Below are 24,283 nucleotides of genomic sequence, written 5' to 3'. Positions count from 1 at the left end.
CCAGATAAGATAAAAGAGCATCTAGGCAGATAGCTGTGCTGCTTGGACCTGAGAGTAGGAATTCCTCAGGGAATATGGAAAGTGAATTAACAGAGGCGGGTCATGGGCTTTGTAAAGTCAAGCAAGGGACAGAGAGGCATGGAAATGTGAAGGAAGTACCTCCTCTTAAAGCATTTTATAGGTATCCTCTTCAGATACATGGAACTACTGTGTTACAGAGTCTGAGTTATCAGTGATTCCTGTCACAAAACAACTGTGCGGCTCCAACAGATTGTTTGTCTCTCTGCATTGTATTTGAATGGTTTGCATTCCAAGGCATGCTGTACAAAACACACTTGTATGTGTGCCATCACAAAAATGTGATGGCTGCAGCGGTTTCTGTAGCGCATTCTTTGGAATACAGGAGAAGTCATGACATTCACCAGCATAGGATCACCATGTACCAGGGCAGTAGGATATCTGTGCTTTTCCCAAGGCCCCGTGTTTTCCCAAGCCCATTATATGACTGATGGCATCAATTCAAAACCTCTTTATGTGACATCTCTGAGTAGAAGCCCTATCTGATTTGCATTAATGCTTTAACTTACAATTAGGAACCCAGTGAAGCCACTTTCCTAAAGTACATGCCATGTTCTTACCCCATAAATTGAGAGATACAGGTCCTTGGGAGCTCTTTTGAGGGAGGTCCTGTCCATCTAAATTTAATTAGTGGTCTCTATCCCATGGTCTTATGATTAATTTCATCTATTGGATAAGTCAGAAGAAGAAAATACATCTTTGTCATTGCGTACACATAAAACAATAAATTCAAGTACAATGAACTTGAGTACTCCAGCACAGTGTTGGACAGAAAACCCGTATCTCCAGGTTGGAAGGAATTTCTGGAAATCTGCAGGGCATTATGAATTCTCCCTTCTTTTCTGTAAACAGAAATATCATCTGTGTATACTTACAAGACTTTTATTTCTAGGACAGATTATCTTCTGTATTTTAGTTTATATAGGAATTCAGCTGCTGTTACAATTCTTCTGTATTTTTTCTGCATCTCGTGTTGAAATCTTTGAGTTGTTTTTCCGTGTCTAAATGCAGTTGCCTAGAGTGTAAAAGCAGCTCATTGTAAAGTATACATATAAAATAGATTAGATGAATTGCACCCTAAAAGTGTCTGTTTCTTTCCAGTGACTATTTAGAGCCTGTAGTGACTAGCTCAGCTGTCTACACTTTATGTCTGCAGTAAACTAAGAATAATGGCTGAGCTAGAACAGGAGACAACATTCAGACTGGTTTCAGTGATGTGGACAAATTAAGGTGCCTCAGACAGTAATGCAAGTAGTTACAGTTTTGTGAACTGCCAAACCTGAAATTATGAACAAGGGACTGAGACTTCTATCTCCTGTTTCTTTGCTGAGACCATGAATTCTTTGCATGACCTTAATTAATGTCATAAATGAAGACTCTGGAAAACAGAAACTTCCTTCCAATTATTTCAGATGGTAAAAAAAAGCGTAGATCTTGAGTCCACAGAAGAACCACATTTCAAAAGCTAAGAATTTGGTTTGTTTGTTCTTTGTTCCAATTATCTTCCAGACCTTTAGTAAGACCGAGCCTCATTAGACAGCTGAGGAAGTCCCACTGTGCAGGAAGGCCTAGAGGAGGAATGGCAGGAAGGGAGCAGAGAAGGCACTGCATAGGAGAGAGCATCCACAGTAACAAGGCCAGAAGAGAGAGGTGTGCTGTCCTGGGTGCTGCCAACCCTACACAACAGTTGCAGTGTCCTTTATAGCCTTTGCTGTAGTGACCAGTTCATAACCATCAAAGAATTTTTTTCTGTGCTTATTCCATCATCCTCGGATATTCTCTTCAATCTCAAGTCAAAACGGGACTGACCTGGTCAAGCCGAATTGATTGGTTATGCTTTTCCCCATCTTCCTTCCTCATCAGCACTGTCCATCCAATCTTTCAAGTGCACGGACATCAGTACAAGTGTCTGAGCAGCCACTGCCTGCAGATGCCTATTGTTCCCTCAGGTATTGTACAGCATTGGCTCTCCTCTCCTTAGCCCAGAAAAAAGGAAAGTTGTGTGCACCTAACTAATCACCTCACTGGTGAGCATGCCCCACTCACCTCTTCCTTCCTTTGCCGATAGATTTCCTCAGTGAATCCAAAGAGCTGTAGTTTTAGGGTTGGGTTTAGGGATGATGTTACATTTTCTGTATCTTGTTTTCTAAAATATTCTTGCTTCCCACTTTAAGTATCACAATTTGATTTCCTGAGTGGTACGTTCAGAAGAAAGACCAACTGTGGAAACTATTTTTACTTTGGCTTATAGGATTCAAGATCACCACTGCACCATTTTTTGCTACAAATTTCTCCCTTTCCTCCTGAAAATACTTTGAGACAGGAGCAACCTCTCACTTTATGTGTGCACCTATAGGAATCTCCAGTTCTAGTCTGATGAAGCACTAACAGTAGTGGCAGCAACATCATCATCAACATCAACATCATCATCATCTGTCTTAACTACAATAAAAATACCACGTGTATAAGGGATTGCACTGGATGAAATATTTGATAGTAGGACAGCACAAGTGGGTAAATATTTGATAGTTGGACAGCACAAGTAGGTTATCATAGGGGTAAAATAATTTGCTGATTTGCAATTGACTAAATATACTGCAGGGATTGCTCACTCCTAGTCCACAATGGGTTAAATACATGCACATTACAGACAATCCAATCTCTCAATGAAGGGGGTGTCATGCTTCAACTTTATGATAGTACTAGCTACACCTTAGTTCCCTCTTTGTAATAACAAGCATAGAGTTATCCCATTACACTTACATGGTTTAACAGCCCTTCACCCCAGAAAGCCTTTCTGGATAATGAGTTTTGACAAAGGTTTCTTTTGGATGTATGGCTCTGATTGCATTTGTAGCCCAGAAGACATCTGAGATATATAGACATACTGTGTAGGAGTCAGCCCACCCAAATTTGGACACTTATACTGTAGATACCTACATCTGTTCATCACTTCAGCCTCTTCTTTACTTTACAGATAGCAGAGAGGAACAAACATTTTTCATCTGACCTATTTCAGATGCCTATTTCGAGATGAAATGTTTCACATCCTGCAAGAGTAGGCCACTGTATGGAGAAGGAATTTGTTGACAAACTCAGATTTTGTTGTCTGTATTGTACAGATGAATCCATCCACTGTTATTAAATAAGTGGATCACATCCTTCTGTTTCTCACTGAAGCCCAGCACATCTGCATTTGTGTTGCATTAGTTCCTGGAACCGTCCTGCTCTGATAGAGTTTTCCTGGTTTGGGTTTTCACGCCAAAACCACAGATGGATTTTCGTACAAAAGCAATTCATGGCAAGTCAGCTTCACCGCTGACCACTGTTCCTATTGCTGTCAACCATTTGGCTATTACCAGCTTTACCCCAATTAAAAGCTGTCCCGTGCTTGTCAGGGCCTTGAGGGCAGTATATTTCTCTTGCACAACACCATTTTTCCACTGAATCCCTCAACACCTTTCCATCCTTACATGCTGCTGAAGCTATCTCACTTCAAGCAAACCAACTTTTCTTCCACAGAAATGTGTGTGACCTGTACAGGAAAGAGATACAGATTGAAGAATTAAGGATTTTTATTTCCTACCACAAATAATTACTGTTGGGCATGTAATGTGGACTGATAAAACCTTGCAAGTGAATCTTCCCAATCCTTTTTCTCATCGGGTCTGTTCTTCCCTCTTGACTGTTCTCTTGCAAGTTATATTGTTTTTGAAAGTGATTTCAAAGTACAGTAGTTTTCAGTTAGAGCAATCAATTGAATATACTGCTTTCAAAAGTGAATTGGCATCACTCATGTACATTGATTAAATTCTATCAGGGTCCCCAAAATACTGAGAAAAAAAATAGAAATTTTGATTTTTCAGAATTTGTATTCTTTAAATTTACATTATGGGCTGCAGGCTTTTTACTTTTTAGCAGACGCATCTTAAAGCGTTTTTTTTTAGCAGACACATCTTAAAATTTGTTTCAGCCGCCATATGGGCTTGAATTTTTATTTAAATAAACCAAGGATATACATCTAAGCCCATGGTTTCAAGAGCTGTGGCTTTAAGAAAACATGAGTGTCCTGAAACTCCTGAAAAAATTAGCTAAGTTGGCAATACTGTTGATACATTCTATTAGACTTCATAGTTGGCTTACAGCTTGGTGGGAGTGCAGCTATTCCATCTAAACAGCAGACACATCACTGTAGGAAAGTGCCATATTGACAAGTTATGACACTATAGCAGTTAATCATTGTTTTCTGCTGGTTTACTGTTATCCCTTGAACTGCTGCATTTGAGAATGACAAGTTACTTAAAGAGGATGGGATGTAACAGGAAACCTGGAAGATTTTTTGAAACTTTCAAGCTGCCCTCACTCTGGCCTATAATTATAGGTAGAGGTATATTTTTTTAAACCTGCTTTTGATGTATGTGCTTTTGTTAAATATATCTCCTGAACACAGCAAAGACCTCCATATATAGTGAACGTTTCATTATATGTGTACATTCATTATATGTGTAATATATTATACATATAATTACACATATAATGAATGTACACATATGCACATTATATTATATAAGTCCAGTATATGCATAATGAATAGCACCAAATGCATCCATCTCTACTCTCAGCAGCAGTAAAACAAAACAAAACAGTTTCTTTTACATAAAGAGTTAAGAGTCTTAAAAATACATCTTCATCCAAGAGAAATGTTTCCCAACCATTTTCAAGATTTACAACTCTGGAAAGAAATTCATTATGTAAGATATTAGGGAGTAAGATTAAGAAAAAATAAACTCAAGGCCATCCAGCAAGCTTCCCATAGGTATTGGCTAGCTGGATAATAAGTAAATTAGACACTTCAGAGGGAGGAGTATTTGTATCATATGAATTCCAATGTCTCACTGCTCTGCTCATTTTAGGAGCCTTTGTTTCCTGTAGAGTGAATACAGCCCCTCCAGGGTGACTCTGAAGGCACCCTTAGCTATGAAGGAAGCCTGTGCTGCCTTCAAGCAACTCCTTTTAAAGGAAGTATCTTTAAGTTGGAGACTGTCTTAAATTAAGGACTGGATGTTCTCTCCTCAGCAAACTCTCTTCCAGAGCATCAATAGTTTTCATGAGCAGTAGTCTAGCTGACCAAATTTTGGTTCCAGTTCATGAAATTAGGGCACTTTTCACATTGGGTTAGAATGTGGCTTAGAATATGGTTGGCCATCCACTCCACCTTTTTTTTTCTTTCCCTTTCCTATTCATCTTGTTGCATTCAAATTACTGAGTGCAAGAAGCACTAGAAAACACTTGCACATTGTTCTGTAATAACATTTTCTGAGCTGTGGTTACATTTGAAATCATAATTATCCCACCACTTCACTGTCCAAACACCATTATATTTTAGATGCTCTCTTATAACTTGATCATGTTGTGACAGGAACAAAGAGGAGAACTAACAGCTACACAATACTTACCAAATGAGCACTTGACAATACCACCACAGAGCAAATGTTTGCGTGATCTCACAGGATTACAACATCAATACCAAACAGACTATATGCATAGCCTGGTTAGCACTCCCTTCTCCCACTACATGCCTCTGCATGTTGTTTAAATTCTTACTGTATTTAATGCGGTGGTGCAGGACACAAAATATACAAACCTAGCTTTCCTCTAGGTCAACCTCAGCCATATCCCTGCCTTGTTTTCCACCTTTCCTATCCCCGTTATATTTTCCTCTGTTTGCAATCTCAGGAGTGTTTCCCAGTAAAGCTGAAGCCAGTATGAATCATCCCAAGAAATTCTGACTCACGGAATCCATCCTCCTTCCCAGCCTCCTCCAGAAAGCAAAAACATCCCACCTCCTGGGGCATGCCTCCCATCTCCCAGCCCTGCTGCTGAACCAAGGCTGCCATTGGGCAGTACGGAGCATCCTCCTTGCCTGCTGACCTGGCAGCCTTACCTTTCCCACCCACAGCCAGAGTCCTGGGGTGCCATGGGGTGGCCTTTTGCTAAGGGTAAAACCTATGTTTGGTGGCACTGGTGTTTTGGTGTTCCTGAGGAAGCTTTGCAGGTGAGGGCGGCGGCACTAAGCGTATTGCCATCTTGCTTTCCTTTCAGCCCGAGCCACCCTCATCTAACAAGTGGCAGCTGGACAAGTGGCTGAATAAAGTTACCCCACACAAAGCACCCATCCTGACCCCTCACGACGGTTCGGCCCTAGAAGCCCACCCCTACTACGGCCACGTGAAGGCGGAGCGGCAGGAGGACGAGAAGACCCCGGCCCCGGGCCCAGCTGAGCACCGCGGCGGGGAGAGCCGCACCGCCGCCGCCTCCACCGCCGCCACCGTCGGGGACGGGCCGCGGCCCAGGACCGCCAACAAAGCACCGGGCAGCAAGGGAGGACGCCAGAAGTCACCCCCCGCCGCCGACGGCGGGCCGCCCAGGAGGGCAGCGGGGAAGAAGGCTCCGCGGCGAGCCGAGAGGAGCTCCGCCGGAGACGGCTCCCACTGCCGTGGGGCAGAGGAGCCCGCCGGGAGCCACGGCTTTCTGGAAAGCGCCGGCAGCGAGGCGCCCAGGGCCCGGCCCGGCGCGAGCGTCGGCGGTGCGGGCTGCAGAGCGGGGCATCGCCGGGAGCCCCGCTCAGCCGCGGCCGGTGAGAAGCGGCGGGCCCGGGGGCCGAGCAAAACGGCGCCCAAATCCAAGGAGTTCATAGAGACCGAGTCCTCGTCCTCGTCGTCCTCCTCCGAGTCGGGCTCCGAGTCGGAGCGGGAGGAGCGCCCGCTGCCCAAGGCGCAGGCGGCGGCCGGGGCCGAGCCGCATGCCAAGGACTCGGGGTCGGGAGCCGCCAGCAAAGCCCACGGCGGCTGCAGTGCCTTTGGCTCCATTAATGCCAGGACTAATAGTGAAATAGCAAAGGAGCTGGAGGAACAGTTTTACACCCTGGTTCCTTTCGGTAGGAATGAGCTCCTGTCTCCTCTGAAAGACAGTGATGAGGTAAAGTCGCTGTGGGTCAACATTGACTTGGCTCTTTTGTCCAGGATTCCAGAGCGTTTGCCTGAAGAGCCGCTGGCAATGAGCGCCGGAACAAACCAGGCGGCCAGCGTCCCGCAGGGTGGTAGTGCTGAGCTCCCTGCAGAGAAGGGCTTACCGAAATCTAGAAGGAAACGCAAGGTGAGCTCTGGGGGGGTGGGGGTGGCCGCTCGGAGCGGGGAACTGGGGCGCGGCCCCAGCATCACTCACGCCCGCATTGCTGCTCAGCAGCGAGTCCTCGCCGCGCCTCGGCTCTGCTCACCACGGAGCAACCGGCAAAGCCTCCGGGGCGATGAAACCCCTGGGCCTTGGAGGTGGTGTTGGCTACTGGCACGTTGCTTTTTGTGCCTTGGTCAAAGCGAAGTCGGGTAGCTTTCTCTCCTGAAGCTTCTTGCGAAAGAATAGAAGGAGCTCTTAGAGGCACTGCTTAGTTTGGCATAGGGAATGTAAGTGGCTGTCTTGACACAGTCTGCACAATGTCACTGCATATTTGCAAAAAGGGAGCAACCCTTTTCCCCTCATATTGACAGCAAGGGGCGAGTCCCTCAGTCCCTGCAGGCAGCCCAGCTCAGCGGCGACTTGCCTCGCTCTGCAGCTTGCCCTGCTCTTACCTCAGGGCTCCCACACCAGCATAAGAACCGTGAGGGTGCCTAATGAGCTGTCCCATCCCCAGGCAGCACTTCTGTGGGCACAACCTCCTGGTCACATCCACCCCTCTGCCATGCCACTCCTGAACATTTCAGGAGCCACCAGGTGTGCCAGCTTTCTCTTGACGAGGAGCTCCCTTCACCCAAAGGCTGCAGCTGTCCAATGAGGATGCTTTCCGCTCCATTTGTGACAGTCTGACCCCAGAAGTCACTTTGAACTGGAATCACCATCTGCTCATTTTCTGAACAGTTTTACTGTGTAGTCATCTGTCACCATCTGAGTTACCCTACATGTGCAGACTGATCTGCACGTTTCTTGGGACCATTTATCTAAAGTGGTCTTCCATTTTTTTTTTTCTCTCTTCATTTTTTGTTCTTGTTTGTGTGTTGTTGTTTTTTCTTTTTTCTTTTAAATACTTGAAAGTATTTTTTCAGTATCTACCAATGGAAGAGCTACTAATAAGCTTTGAGATGCATTTATTTGCGTTTTCTTCAGGAAGTAGCGTGGAAGTAATTGCACAATACAAAGTGATGGAGGCCGGGTCAAAGCAGGGCAGAAGCAAAAGATTTACATTCTGTGTTATAGGAAATTTCTTTGTCATACTGCCAGCCCGTACACCCAGAAGGAAACAAGGATATGATAGAAGAGCAGAATAAATGCAGTCATTCTAGAAAAGCTTAATTTGATTTTCTCTGGCACAAATTATGTTTTTGTCTTCTATCTTAAAGCATTGCTGTTGTTGGAAGTTTTATTGTTACAATAAATACAAGGCATTGCTGGAGTACCAAATTGCCCTTCAGCTTGGAATAGGACCGTCCCTGTGATAACTGCCATGCAAACACACAGTACTTGATCTGCCTTCCCATAAGAATTAAGGAATAGGACTGATAAGAATAGATCATCAGGCATAATTGCAAAATTAGAAAGAGGTCTTTATCATTTCCACCTCTGTCATGATCTAAAGAAGATGGGGAAAGCAAAGATGGGAAAAGATGGTTAAGCACTTGAGGTGTAAGATCTTCACTCCCATGGAGAGTGAGCTATGTTAATCCTTTAGCAACAGCCACGGTGGCAGAAAATACCAGCAAATGTTATTGTTACACAGCAAAGCACTAAATACAGCATGATCAACAGGTCACAAGTAAAACTTGGTCATCAGTGGAAATGAGATAAGTGTTGGAAGTGGTAAGGGATGTGGGCATCGTAGGAAGATGGGAAAACAGAGCCACCAGTGGTTAGATGTAAGGAAAGCAAGACAAAGTCAGATAGTGGCAGGAAACATGGGCTACATTCATATGAGTAGGCCAGATGTGGCCAGGATGTAGCATCAAGCAGTGGCACACAGTCATCCGCTTTGCTTGATTGTTAACATGCTTGCTTATGTGGGCCAACTTCTTCCAGACACTTTGTGGCCCCAGCTAGGGACCACATCTCCTAAGGGCCCTTCCCAAAAGGCAGCCTGAATGTGGCATACCATGGTTTGAAGGAGGAGCAAGCTGAGCACGTGTGTATGCAAGCTGTTCCTTTCCAACTGGCCTCAGATGCTGATCAGCCAGTTGCTGATCTGTTGTATTTAGTAATGCAGGGAATGTCACTGCTGCCAAGAAAAGAGAGGGAGAGGCAAGAGGAATGAGGTTAAGCACTAGGCAAGAGAAAAGCACACAGGAGATGGGCAAAGAGGGCAATATAAAGAAAAAAATATCCGAAGGTGCAGGTGGGAATGCGGTTGAAACAATTCAAGTTTTATATTGTACTCCTTTGTCTACACACTGCCTCTTTAGATGTTAGTTTTTCAAGATGTGAACCAGTCTTCTCTCATCCGTGTTAGGTATATGCTTAAGGAAAGCATCAGAGTGTCAGAAAACCATCATCTGATTTGTCAAAGTGCTTTGAGATGTTCAGTAAACGCAAAACCTACAAGATACAATTTTTCTCTTTACTCAGTGTGAGAATGAGGAAGAGTACAGAGACATCAAGAAGACTCATTTAGAGCGAGAGAGTTCTTCACGATTAGCTGCCTCTGCCCACAGCATCGCAACAGCAAATCACTGCAATGTAAATGAAAATAGGTAAGCATTTTCCTTCTTATTTACCACCAAGTCATACAACTAGTTGCAGTTTAATGTCCTGTGTTATTTTTGCCTGTAATACGAGTTATTTTTTAATTATCACATTTTATGTTGAAAAATTGCCCAGTGCATTCTGCTTTCTTCTGGTTTAATGAACAACTTAGCAGCTCCTGACACATTTATATACTCACATTTTTGTCATATTGTGCAGAGTTGTTAGTTCAAGTGTGAGGCTCATGGAATGAGTAAGTATAGCTAGAGCAGTGCAGTCATCTGAGATACATTCTCAAACGTTGCCCTGTAGGCATTGGTTCACTTGGGCAGCCATCTTATCTTTCTTTACAGCATTACAAGTTTCAGACTTAAAGTTTGATTGGATGCCTGGGTTTAAGTCAGTCAACAGTATTTAGACTGAAATTGCCTGAAATACTCAGTTCCAGAATACATATCTTTTTCTGTCAGTGTCAGGATATCTATTAGGGCGAGACTGCTAAAATTAAAGAATATTTCTATTTATTGCAATAAGTATTTCTATTGTTCATATCGCTGATGAGTCTGACCAATTCTTATCATTAGCACTGGCAAAGAATCATGATGAAAACAAACACATACGCTGCTTATTCAAAAGTATGCTTTCAATTTCTTTAACCTAGAACAAGTCACATTTCATAAAGTGAAAAAAATGATGGAACAGTTTATTTTACTGTGTGTGAAAGCACACAGACACACCATTCCTGTTACCATTCTCTGTGTCTCAAGGTTAATTCTGAGCTTCCTGGAAGCAGGGCAGTAATTTGCATTTTGCTTAACATTGTGTTCAGTACTTCTGATAGTAACTGTGCATTAAAGAAATAAATATATAAAAAAAGAAAGTCTTGAATATTTGCTTCTTAATTCTTCCCTCATTGGCCCTGCTTCCCAGAAGTTTGTGTGGTTTATGCTACTGTAGGTCATGCACAGACAGTTATGTAAGCACAGCTGATAGCAAAGAGAGGAGCAAAAACACCTTCAGACTTGAGAATTTGATACTGTAGAGCCTAATGTAGAATCATAGAATGATTAAGGTTGGAAAAGACCTCTCAGATCATGTAGTCCAGCCACCAGCCACACCATGCCCACTGACCACATCCCTCAGTGCCACATCCACATGGTTCTTAAACGCCTCCCTGGGCAGCCAGTGCCAGTGCCTCATTACTCTTTCTGAGAATAGTTTTTTTCATAATCTCCAACCTGAACTTCCCTTGCACAACTTACAGTCTTTAGCAACATACAACAACCTTTCCTCCTATGTACAGACTAAACAAGGCCTTGTTTGATACAAGAGGCAACCACAGCAGGCACAGTAACTGTAAATATCTTATACCCTTACATCATACATCTGTGAAGTCCCAGCAGACTAGAATGTGCTGTGTATTATTTTGCACAGCTTCTCAGGATAACAAAGTTGGGATGCTATAGCTTGACTGCTCACAGTACGTGTAGGTGGGCCCCAAGTAAAGTGCCAGGGGCCATGCAAAAGGCCTGCCACACAAATAGAATTAGCAGCTAGTCCTCAATCTCTGGGCCAAGCTTTTGAGGCTTGGGTACACTTCCAAAGAGCCATGGCTTCTCTTGGATGCTGCAGTCCTGCACTTTGACAGTGATGTATAAACATGGCTAGCCAAGGCATGGTTTTATGTTTGAAAAAGGAAAAAGAAATAACAGCATCAGCCTGCACATTCAAAATAGTGCTAAAATTCTTATTTTTCTTGGAGGGAAAAGAACAACACAGCTGTCCACTTAACACACCCCAAGTCCTTCATTCATAAACAGCACTTGGTCATTAAAGCAAAACAGTTTGTGTTGTATTTTAAAAGTACTACACTGTGGGAAACAGGAAGGGTTCTGAATTATGATTCACGGCTTCTCTCACAGCTAGTTTTTAAAGACGTGCCAGATAAATGGACAAATGTATGATAAGAGTACATTTAATTAGCTCTGTTCCCTGAAATGATGTGCAGAAATAAAGTATATTTTGTACCGTATTCCGTTGTGCGATTCCATTAAGTGTACACTGTCTGATACAGTAACTATAAAGAAGTGAGAAGTGTCCATAAAAAGTAATAGGCTGAATAAAGGGGAATATGACATGGGAAGGTATTGTGTTAAAATAGTCTGTCTGACCTTAATCACAGTTTTTGTCTTAAATGCAAACCATCTCCTTAAGAATGCTTATTTTGTGTGTGTGGCTTTAAAAATACCAGATACGTATTTTCTTTAAATTAGTGCATCTAGAACTTATTTAGGTGGTATTTTTATAGCTTGTTAGACTTCTCATCCAAAGCTTCTCTAATATAAATGAAAATTGAAAATATTGTATGGCTTTCTTCTTTACAATATAGACCAGCTCACATTTCTCCGTGTCTACCGTTTGCATATGTTTCCTTTTGTCTGCAGTACCAGCCTATCTTTCTTTGTCTTTAAAATCGGTGTTAGATCAGAATAAACAGTGCTACCAAGGGCTGCCCATTGAGCACAAAGACAACCCAGTCATCTTTAAACACATTTCCTCTTTTAGTTCACGTTTGGCTTTATTGCCGTGGCTTATAAATTGTCACCTCTAATAGTGAAATAGGGCTCCATAACCTAAACTTACACTTCAGAGTCTAATCTTCGTCTCCGGCTATCCCTTAAGAGATGGTGAGCAAGTGGCCATTTATCTCTGTATTTTTTTCAAGCACTCTGATACAGACTTGATATTAACTCCAGAATTACAATTTGCCTTGAAGGAAAAGAGGATAAACATGATACAAATTTGTAAATGAACTCTTGGTCCCAATACTGTAAGCTTGTTACCAGATACCAATAGACTTTATACTGCCAGCAGGTTTTAAATTCAAAGTTTTGGTAATATATAAAACATTTACCTTTCTCAAACCCAGCTTTGTGACACTCTATTACTGTAATTTCCATTTCCAGTTTGGCACTACCAATAAATAAAAATGAGAAAGTGCTTCGGTCACCCGTCTCTCCCCTCTCTGATGCATCAAAACACAAATACTCCAACGATGATTTAACTTCCTCCAGCAGACCTAATGGCAGCAGTCTATTACCTTCCATCTCCTCCAGCAAAAAGCATAAGGGTGAAATCCAGTCACAGCCACATCTCGGAGACTTCAATGTAAGTTGTACTGTTGTTCACAATATAAAACCCTATCTTGATGTTTTTCATTTTGTATTGAATCTAAGATAACTTTGCAGAATCTTATGCTAAAAAGTTGTAATAATGAATGTGGTATTGTAAGTTTGGTTTTTCTGTTCTGGGATTTAGCAAGGCACAGAAGAACAGCAAGAAGGCTGTAAATTGGACAAATAACAAAGGCCGCATAAGCAAAAGGTAAAAGCTAGTGGCCCAGAATTAATAGATTTAGGCCTGTAGAGTATTTTGGGGGCATAATGCAATCAGAAGTGTGGTGCACTTATAAGACCTCTGCTCAGCCACTGCCTACCTGTGAGTGTACCTGGATTTAAGTAATTCTCCATGGCTTCCAACCAGCTTTCTCATACACTACTGCTTGCTGGTGACACCACGAGTCTTGCAACTCAGCTCCACCACAGCTCAGGCATTTAGATATTTATCCTGTCAGAGAATCTTAATGACACTAAAGGTTTCCAGAGTACCCTTCCTGGTAAGGACTCATTAGTAACCTGGGGGTTAGCCACTGTCTTCAGAGTACAGTGAGAGTGGGAATGGATATTCCCCTCCATTTATCCGTGAGCTCTGTGATTAGAACACTGGACTAAAGAGTCTGTTACCACTTCTGGTTGAGGGGATTCATATTTCTCTCACATCTCCCAATAGTATCCTACCATCCAGCCTGCAGGACACTTTGGTTAGAAGACTAAGGACAGAATGTTGCCTCTTGCAGCTTTGTGCGAAATACCTAGAAGAAGTAACTTGGATACTGTCACATTGATATCCACTGCTGTAGCATCCAGTCGAGTTGCTGAGGCACTCTTCTGTTGCTAGAAAGGCCAATGCTCCATTCTTTGCTACAGAAGATTTTATCCAGTGTGTATTTGTTTTTAAACAGTATGTTATTTGATAAATAACAGGTTTCAAAAGCCAAAGTATTGGTGCCTAAGCAGCTTTTGGGAAAGAGAATACCTGAGTTGTACCAATGGTCTCTTCCAGCCACTTTTGCTATGGGGATAATTGACCTGTGAGGATAACTAGCCCATAAAGACTTATGTATATACTTAATTGTATTTTTTTTTAAGAGTGAAGAGGGGAGTAGTAAATATAATCTTAATTTTAGACATTGTAAAAAAATAATAAGTTGTCATTAGTTACACCTTTCAAGACATTTTAACATATAGCAGTGGTAGATTTATTTTTTCATGGATTAAATGTAAATTTTAAAACTTTTTAACTTTTAAAACATAAGTTTAGGGATTTATAACCCATTCAGAATCATAATGATACAAGTCTTCACTGGATATCCTGAAAACAATGTAAATTTCTTCACAGGCACATATGCTGGAAATCGAAAGTAGAAGGTGATTGCTTTATGATCCACACCCTCAGCAAATGAATTTCACTGAGATTTTCTGCACAGCCTAGCAATGCACCATTTGGTCAACATTTTAAAAACCTTTGCAATAAAATTCTTATGTATCTGATTATTCATCTGAAAACTTTAGCCGTCTGAACCGATCTGGATGTGCCATACAGAATATAAGAGCTCATGAACTATAAATGCTAAACATAGCTTCCTTTTATCTCTTCCCTTCATGGAGTAGCTAGGTGGTGTGCCCAGGTGGTCTCTTGAATTTCTGTCAGGGATCCTAAGCTGGGATGTAGTCGTTATCCATTTTAACTTTTTTGTGCATTTCCCCATTAAATTTCCATTCTCTACCTGAAGAAGAAGTGGTAATGTTTTCAGGCAGTGGTTATAAATGAAGGGCAAACTGGGGCTCACCTTGTTCTCTCAGGGCAAGGTACAGTGTTGGTTTGGAAGCTAAAGACTGGAGATGTAACCTGATCTTCGCAATGACCAAACTGATCTGTTCTTCCATAATTTCGCTGACTTTGTTACAAAGTGTTTCGATGATTACTAATAGTTCAGCTCCATTTCATCTGCGTATCACATCAAAACTCAGGCCCTTTACAAAGTGCTGTGAGCAGTATCTGTGAATTTGTGGCTGTTAGTCACAGGACAGTTAACACATCTTGCCTGCTGAAATAGTAGAAAAACTAACTGACAATATACAGCACACTGCAAAGACTATCTGTGGTTTATTAGTTGCTTTTTTGAAGTTAGAAGCTCAATGTCTTCTATGCTGTTTGTTGTCTAGAAAGCAGTTCACACCAATTCAGAAAATGTTCTTCTCTGCAATAAGCCACAGACCCAAACAGAGCCTTGGTCACCTCTGTCCAGCGCACCCAGGGACTGCAGAAGGACAAAACTTATATTTGATGATATGTAAGTACAGAAAACTTTAAAGTATAGTAAACAATGTAGCTTTCTGCATTTCAAAAGGGAATTACAATTTGTTCATCAGGAGCTGAGATATGGCCAGTATTATTATAGTAATACTGTACACTGAACAATGATTGAGACATAGTTTATAAAGTATTCCATTTATCATCATAAATTAAGCCTCTGATCATCAGGAAGCAGTGAGGACTGGCTGTTCCCTAAGGGATGGGGAGCCAGGAGCAGAAGGACAGAAGATGGCTGGTGGGGTGAGGGCTATGCCAGCAGGGGTGGTCCAGTCACAGAGTCACTAAACAAGGTGATGAGGCAGGTCCAAGGTCAAGTCAGGAAGTCAGATCAGATCAGGATCAGGCCTGGTGAGGATAAACAGAGTCAGACACAGTCCAGAGACTGCCAGGTGTGCATAGTGATGAGGCGGATCTGAGGTCAAACCAGAAAGAAAGCCCCATTGTTGTGCCATGGCACAAGCACTGCTGTGACAGGGCTGAAGACACAGGCACACCTACAGCAAGCTTGGATAGGGAGTGAAGATTCAGACCTGAGCTTAAATGACTTTTTTTGGCCCATGGGCTGAAAAGGAATATCTGCGTGAGACATGGCAGGGCCATAAAGGGGAGGCCCTATTAGTGCTTCAGCATTAATTCTGCACACCTCTGACAACAGACATATACATATGCATATCAAGGCAGGGTGAGAGGGACTCCCTTCTTGTGCGTCCTTTGGAACAAGGGGAGAGGACAGATGGGAGCCTTGTATCCACAGACCTTGACAGCTGCTTCACTTGTTGCTACTGCTGCTCAGAAAAAGGTGTCACAAAGGCAGAGGGAGAAGCAAACAGCAGTGGCTGGCATGAATATCTGGAGGGATACCTGCCCCTCCCCACTTCCATTACATCTCTCAAACATCCCTGCTTTCTTCTTCTGAAAATAATTTAAGCTTGTAATTTCTTCAATTTCTTTTTGGTAAATTAAAACTGCTGGTTCATTTCCCACAATTGTATAGGATATGGTATCACGTAAAGGTAAAACTTAAGATTGGAACCTTAATATCAAGAAAACTCAGATTTTTTTATTATTATTATTTTATTTTTGCCTAATAATATTCTGGAATTAAAATACTGACTCTTCTGGCCAGTGCAGAAGAAATTCTGTTCAAGCTATGTCTCAGACTGCCTGGAACATATAGAGCTTCATAAGCTGTGTTACCTTGACGCACCTTTTGTACTCCCAGAATTTCACCAGTAACATCACTTGCACTTATTTACCTAGGGAAACCCTAAGAAAACAGCCCTGTTTTCTACCAGAATGGGGTTTTTAATAAATATTACTACTAATAATTGTAGTAATTGTAATGTTCATTTATGTCAACTTAGTCTCAGAGACAGCTAGAGGGATGACAGTATCTCATCAGGAGAATCCAGGTTTCCTGCTATAACATATAAGTAATTCCCACAGACTTTAAAATGATGTAACTGTATTGTTGTCTGTCAAGAAGAGAAGGCTGGTGAGATTAATTTCTGGGTACATTCCTGGAAGTCATGAGAAGATGTAAATTCAATAAACGTAATCATTCTTTCTGCTCCTTTTGGAGAAAACTCTCCCCTGTGTATATATCCTCATTTTTGTTCCTTTTCCACTTCCCTCCATGCTATTTTTCAAATTTTTCAACACATTTATTCAGTGATTTCCATTGAGGAAATTTGAAGCTGCTTAGAAGCACTACCTAAGTCTTCACATCTCTTGAAATACTTGAATCACCTATAATTTACTTGCCACTGTTCAATTTTTCTACACCTTAAACATGTACATACATGGGAAAAATGTATCAGTATACCTGCTAAAAGTCAAAATGTAGGATGTGCTCATCTGTTTGGATTAGAGAAAATACAGTCAGAAACACCTACAAGAGAACTACTGTGTCTTCATCTGATTCTCCATCAAGATGCTGACAAAAAAAAACTGGGGGACCATTTTGTGTTTTTGTGTTTTTTCCCTGCACAATTTTGTCTCAAGAAACCTGCTTTTTCTCACCATCTCTGTCATCTAGGAGGCTTTTATCACTTCTTTCTCCATTAGTGATACATGTGATTTCTCTGGCAGGAATCTTCAGTACAACTGTTTCAGCTTTTCAGGGAGAGATACAATAAAACCATTGGTGTATAGTGCCTTACATGTAGAATGTCCCCAAGCAATTTACAACCCATTAAAAAAAAAAATCTAAAATGCCAAATAAGATAAAACACAGAAGTTAAATATGTCTTAATTTGCCCTTAAAAAACACAAATGTCTAAATGCCTGTTGTGCTAACTAGAGGAGGGAGACTTTCTTGTACTACAACTGTCATCCACAAACTGTATCTAGGAAACATCACTGAATACCAGCTATTGCAGATATTCTTGATCCTGACTTTACCACATAAAGAAGTCACTGAAATGTAGCAGATTGGACTGGCTGCAAATGTTAAATGTCAACAAATTTGACTCATGTTAGAAGGATCAAATTAAACATGGCAGCCAATGTCTTTCAAATCCTTATAGTACCATAGCAGAGGATTTGAAGAAATGCAGTAGTGTGTATCTAAAGCCAAGTAGTAATCCTAATGGCAGCATTTTGTTCAAAATGATGCCTATGAAGTATTTCATCTCATAATCCATGAAGTTCGGAATTACTGTAATCTAGCCATGGCTTTAAAGTCTTCATTTTAATCAGACTCTGTAGTTTGAAGAGACTAAATCTCTTTTATTCGATTTAAAACAATAATTTTTTTGACCAATCAGCATCTCTGCTTTAGTCTCAATTTATTTTCTCCAGATCATTGACAACAGCTGTCACTAGCAATAAATTGGAACACAAGTAGGTCAATAAAAAGTATATCTTGCTTGGCAGAGTGCTGTACACACATGCATCAAAATATAAAAGTAAATATAGCTAAGAGTCTTCAAAAGGCAGCCAAAATACTGCTTTTCCTGAACTGCCATTGTTTACTGCCTGCTCTGAATGTGCTTCAAGGTATCCAGCATGGCACACATATATATGACATCCATGTTGCTCCCAGTATTAATTCTTAGTAAGATTTCCTGGATTTTTGGCCATTTCTGACTCTATGAAGAGAACATTTTAAAAGCTACATCATAATGCTTCAAGCCAAATTCAGTCCTGCTGTAATTTAGCTGAATGATAGAATTCCCAATAACTGCATTTAGGAACGAAGTCTGTTGTCCTTGAAGTGATAAGCACTGACATGCTGTGGCTGCCCGAGGGCACAGTCTCACACCTCCTCCAAACACTGCATGTGTAGTACAAAAAGAGCAGAGCATACTCAGCTTCCCAATTCTCCTTATGGCTACATGAGAACTTGTTCTTTGGGATTATTTTCTTACTTGCATTGTAGCTTACTCTTTCAAACTTCATGTGTGGTTTGTTCGTTTTTTCTCTTTTTTTTTTTTTCTGGCCTTATGGGATCAAAGTAATACACCTTCCATTTTTTTTCAAGATTTTTTAAAAATTATTATTATCTTTTGTTGAATTTTCTTTCCATGGATTCAGGTGGTACCCAGCAGCTTGATATTGCCCCAGCTTTAGGAATATATCCTACAATTAGACAGTATTCCCATCTATAGATAAACCACACCTCCAAAAATATTCTGGCTGTAAAGGTGCCATGTATAAAGCTCATAAAAAGCTGAAGTGATAACTTCTTACCATATTTCTTAGTTTTGGCTTGGAGCCCAAGTCTCTCACTTTCAGTCTCTTTTTCCCTGTTCTTCTTTCTCAGTGTGGAAAGAACAAGGTGCTCTTGGGTTGTGACTCACAAAACCAGTGGAAGCCAGCTTGTTTCACCTTGATCAAAGTTCCTCAAAGACTCCTGGTCTTCTGAAGTATTTGGAAAGACTTCTAGAGTGCTTAGCACACCCCCAGGAGCACGTTTAAGGAAAAAACATATGCTCCTCCTTCTCATCAGCCACCTAAACAATTACCTGTCAGATAAACCAATGTCTGCTGTACTAAGTTCATCACAAATTCATATGCTTAATTTGAAATGTTCTCAATTATTTTCAGCATATGCTGCCCATGAGAAAATAACATTAAGCTCCTACATTGCATACACTGCTTCTGTGATTAAATAATCGAGTTTCCTGTTCTCTGTATGACCACCTTCCCCCCCTTTTTTATAGGGACACTCTCTAAAAGCCTGTTTTGGTGGAAAGTAGATGTTTAAACAACTCCAGCAGGAAGTTCTCATGGGATAAAGGATTTATAGCCATTATACCCTGGTCCCAAAGAAAACCCAGGACTGCAGACTTCACTTGAGCTTAAAGGCTACATCCATACCCCTCCTCTCCCTATGGGCAAGTGGTCCAGCACTATGTTTATATGACTGAACTGTCTTCACTCCCCAAAACAAAGAACACTCACTGCCTCCTGTGAACAGCCCTTGGCATGTGCTGTCCTCCAGCTGTGCCCAGGCATTGTCTGGGAGAAAGCTCAAAACTATGCCAAGGAGAGTATTAGCCATCAAACAGCATGAATGATCCGATGATAGAGCTGGTATCCTTGCTCTGCTTATTTCACTAGCACAGATGGAGCCAAGGTTTCACACATACTGTCACTCATCAATTTCACCCATACCTCACTCATCAGTGCTGGGATCATCAGAGCTGGCTGCCAGGTACTTCCTCTCATAGAAGCATCTTTCTGCCTTTGGTTTGCAGTTGCCTGATGGGAATTCAGGTTGTATTGCCTGGCATATTAAAACAATGTAAGCCTGGGTAGCTGCGGTCCTACCCTCTCTTCCAGGGTTTGACTGTAAGTGTTTCCCTCAGCTTCTACTGAAATTAGCTGATTTCAGAGTATTTATCTAATATACAAGAAGAGAAGCACTCTGTAGTTTAACTGCAAGGCTGTAGAGATTTCTTCCTGTTTTTATCACAGGAGCTCAAGTGCCTATTGTTAATACCTTTTTCCTTCCTCCCTCTTTGCATACACACTTTGCCCTTGTATGTTTTAGTCTAGGTATTGATTTCACATGAGTATCTTTAAGTCATGAATCCAGGTCATGCCCAGGAGTTTGTAGTGAATTTTGACTCTCTTCATCTCTGGTATTTCACTACATTGACGTTTTTGCAGAAATAAGAACCCTTACTTATTGCATGTTTCTTCATTTCATTTAAATTAGGAGCCATTCTTTAATTTTGGCCGCTATTTTTTTGCAACAGTAACTCGATCTCTCTGTATCTGAACTATTCATCTATTCATCTAATCTAAGCTATTGACATCGTTATACTAAGCCCTTCCAGATAGCAATTGTGTACCTGTGTGATTGAGTAAATTTTTCTTACGTTTGGCCTGACTCCAATCAGATCCTTTGTTCTTGTCTTTCTGAAATGCCTATAGCACAAGCATTTAAATGGGTCACCAATGCCTTCCCTGCCCTCTCTACAATTACGCTCCTCTGCTGAACTTTGCAAACATGCTGGGTCTGCCACAATGAGCAAGAGACTCCCATAATCAGATACCTGTCTCATATGGTACCATAGGCTGTCCTCCACCCCATTTGCCATTCCAGGCACGGCAGTTAACCATAATTTAGTCTGAGTTGTGGAATGGCCAGGAGGTCACAAGGCATCAGGGTGGGACACTATCTTGTACAGTAATACCTGCTTCCCAGCTTCAGCCCCATTATTTACCCCCAGGATGACCATCCTTATCTGTGATACAATATGTCGGAAGTGATCTTGGTATAATTCCCAATGCATCCCTGTCTGAAACAACAAATAGGCAGGACTGTATACAACGACATTTTACTTTATGTCGTTATCTTGTCCTTACAAGATTTCCTTCTCTTCTTGTATTTAAGGGTCGTGGCCTACTGGCACAAATTCAAAACTGGGCATGGGCTGACCACGGCTATGCCCATTTCTTCTGGTTTGCCTCTAGCTCTGATCAGATGCTAAAGTGGTTCATTCTGTTCTTCTGCTCCCTTCCAGCACACCCACCTTTTAGGGTCTGGATTACTAAAGTGGTGAAATTAGTCCTATATTTAGAATTATGATTTAAGCTGCTTTTATTACGTGCAATTGTTGTACACTAAGGAAGCCCTAGTTTGGTTTTTTATAACACTTCAGCAGCATTATCTCTGAAGAGTATTAAAATATGCACTTGGCTACATTTATGATGTTTAATTGAACTTTTATTAGTTTTTTTTTTAATGTATCCTCATAAAGCACTATACCACAGTAAGAAATAATGTTCAAGTGGAGGATTATGTAAATGAAGCAGAAAATGCTGTAGTTTAGTATTTAGTTCATATAAAATACAAAAATTAGATGAAAAATGTGCTTTTGAATGCAGTTATAATTAAAATTGTATATTGGAGTCTAAGCTATACTGTGCTCTGTAAATACCAGCGGTTGCACTGAGTTTCGAGGAGATTATGTTGCAGAAGATGCTGATAAATTACTGCACGAAGTAAAGCTTCTATTGATTCACTTTGTTTGATTCTCTTCCCTTTTTTTTACTGCGTGACTTTACATTTTTGCAATTATCTGCTAAACTGGAGTAAATTAAATTCAGAGAAAGTATCAAAAGACAAAGGTGGCAGAGATGCACTGTAATGGCATACAGCTAAATAGGATGCAGAGGGGGAAACATACACACTCAAGCATTTTACCTGGGTAAACACCACTCTTAGGAACTCAACAGCCTGGAAATTCTAAAAGGCTGCTTCTGGAAGGGGAGTAATTACCATGCCTGCAGCCATCTCACCTCACGCTGGGATCCTGTGCAACATAACAAGCTATGGAAATGCTATATTTCCTGCTGGTTTTCGACAAGCTCCCAGAGAAAGTAGTGGCAGTGCCAGTGAGAGGAATTCTGGACAGTAGCAGATTGTTTGATAAATCTCGTCCTGGCTTCAGCCACAGACATGCTACTGAGGCTGCCCTTGTCAAAGTCATAAATGGTTTGAATACCACTGTTCAAAAGGAAGCCTGGCCTTGTTTGTACTATCAGATCTAGCCATGGGGGTTTATTCTGTAAAAGGCTGGATTCTGTTGCAGTGCCTAGGTGACTGGCTAGTGTTGACTGAGAATGCGTTGAACTGGTTCCAGCGGTACTTGATTGCTTTCCCCAATCAACAGAGTAGGGTAAATTCTCCTCGAGAGCAGCCAGTTTCACATAATGACACTTGATCCCGGGGAGAATTCACCGGCAGCCTGACTTAGTTGGCACTGGTGCTTTACACTCTTTCTCTTGCCTTTCAGAGAGATATATGAGAGGCATTAGAGCAGTGTATTAGAACTCTTTTTTGGCTTTGTTGAAGAGGACCATATTTCTACAAGTACCAACAATCAGATATTCAGAAACAAAAGAGTTCCTTGTGCAGTCAAGATTATTAATAGAGATAAAACACTTGTTTGTACCTGTTAATTTGAAGTCAAACTTCTTTTTATATATATTTTTACAAAAAAAAGGAGGCCTGAATCCTGTCTGTAAATCTGGAGTGACAGTGGTGACACCACTCGATACAGACAGTTGTGAATGACATAGGAGAATCTGACTCAATTGTCTGAAAACTTGAAGTCAGGGAATATCTTTCCATGAGACTTCAGTTTACATTCATGATCGGTAACATTTTTAGCCTAACAAAGAGACTCTGGTATTTCTTATACCACTTACATCCTATCCAGTTCCAGCAGCAGCCTGGTACCAATTTTACTCTGTAGAAATTTTCCTTATTTCCAGGCTTTTCAGGCTGTAGCAAGGCTGCAATGTGCAGAAGGATTGCAAACCTTACACCTAAGACTTGAAAAGGAGTTTAGATACAGATCTTTCTGAGTTTCTTGTGTGAGGAAACAGATTTTTTTTTCTTCAAGATACCTCTCAACAAGAACGTACAGTATTTGAAATTACAATGCAGTGAGATTACCTGCAAATTCTCCAATCTGAGGTTTTCACCGGTTTCATCAAAGGGGCCAAGTTACAGATGAAATTTGGATGAACCATGAAGTTAGTAGGAGATACGTATTCTCAGCCACTGTAATTTACAGGTCTGTAAGATCAGACTATGATTAATGGAACATTTTATGAACATTATAGATGTGAAATATACAGTATGCAATTCTGAGTAATGAATTCATGCTTCAGCTTTCTCATGTGTCTTCATATGTCCATGAGCTGAGGTAGCCTACTGTTTTCTTTTCTTCTTTATCGTCCCACTGTCTGTTTCTTCACTTCGTGGCATAATAATTTAAACTAGTATACTGAATTCAAAAGGACAACTTTCCATGTCCAACAGTGGGAATCTAGGGAACCTAATCAAAACTGAATTTGAATCCTTTCTTTCTCATTAAAAAAAAAAAAAAAAAAAAAACTAAATTCAAGTACATCTGTATTTTGTTTCTAAAATGATGTAAGCAATCTGTGCCATGTACACAAGCATGCAGTAGATCTATAGAACTTCTCAGCTTCCAATTTCATCTAGCATGTACATTTGTAATCTGAATTGAAAGATTATTATCATGTAGTGATCCATGGAAGAACAGTATTGCATAGATAGCATTAACAGATCAGAATTTAACGTGGCATGATATTAACATTTTTGAACAAATATTGGAAGAAAACACAATCAATGTATTTTTTTCCTAACAAGTCTTAATTTCTGCTAGGCACCCTCAGATTTGTATATCAGTCTTGTATTTTTCGTATGAAAGTATCTAAACATCCACACTGTGGCTATATATACTGTGCTTAACAATTACATTTTAATAGTTTCATCTTTATATTAGGCTTTCCTCCGAAACAGCTGGCTTCAGTAGACACTGATGACTTTGACTTTCACACATTGCATTCTGGTTAGCTACCCCATGGCAGGGCCCTCTTGGTTCAGTCATGAACATGCCTCCCGCTGATGCTGTCAGCTGCTGAGCATAACTCTGGAGAATAAATCCTGCTACAAGTTGAAAAACATTCTACAATTGTCTTATTTATGAGTAGA

The 24,283-nt window shown here is 41.1% G+C and overlaps 1 protein-coding gene across 6 annotated transcripts in view; it reads left to right on the top strand.

Annotated features, from left to right (window-relative positions):
- AFF3 (ALF transcription elongation factor 3) overlaps window positions 1–24,283 on the top strand; it is a 321,596-nt gene that overhangs the window by 278,301 nt on the left and 19,012 nt on the right. For all 6 annotated transcript variants that reach the window (XM_090127339.1, XM_090127334.1, XM_090127329.1 and 3 more), the window contains 4 exons: window positions 6,181–7,233; window positions 9,685–9,809; window positions 12,768–12,969; window positions 15,147–15,274. In XM_090127339.1, coding sequence (XP_089983465.1) covers window positions 6,181–7,233; window positions 9,685–9,809; window positions 12,768–12,969; window positions 15,147–15,274 — 1,508 coding nt within the window. The remainder of the gene's footprint in view (window positions 1–6,180; window positions 7,234–9,684; window positions 9,810–12,767; window positions 12,970–15,146; window positions 15,275–24,283) is intronic.

The sequence above is a fragment of the Phasianus colchicus genome, chromosome 1 (assembly GCF_987193195.1).
Source record: "Phasianus colchicus chromosome 1, bPhaCol1.hap1.1, whole genome shotgun sequence".
Taxonomy (NCBI): Eukaryota; Metazoa; Chordata; class Aves; order Galliformes; family Phasianidae; genus Phasianus; species Phasianus colchicus.
The sequence above is the reverse complement of the archived record's forward strand: the minus strand, read 5'-3'. Positions and strand labels throughout refer to the sequence as shown.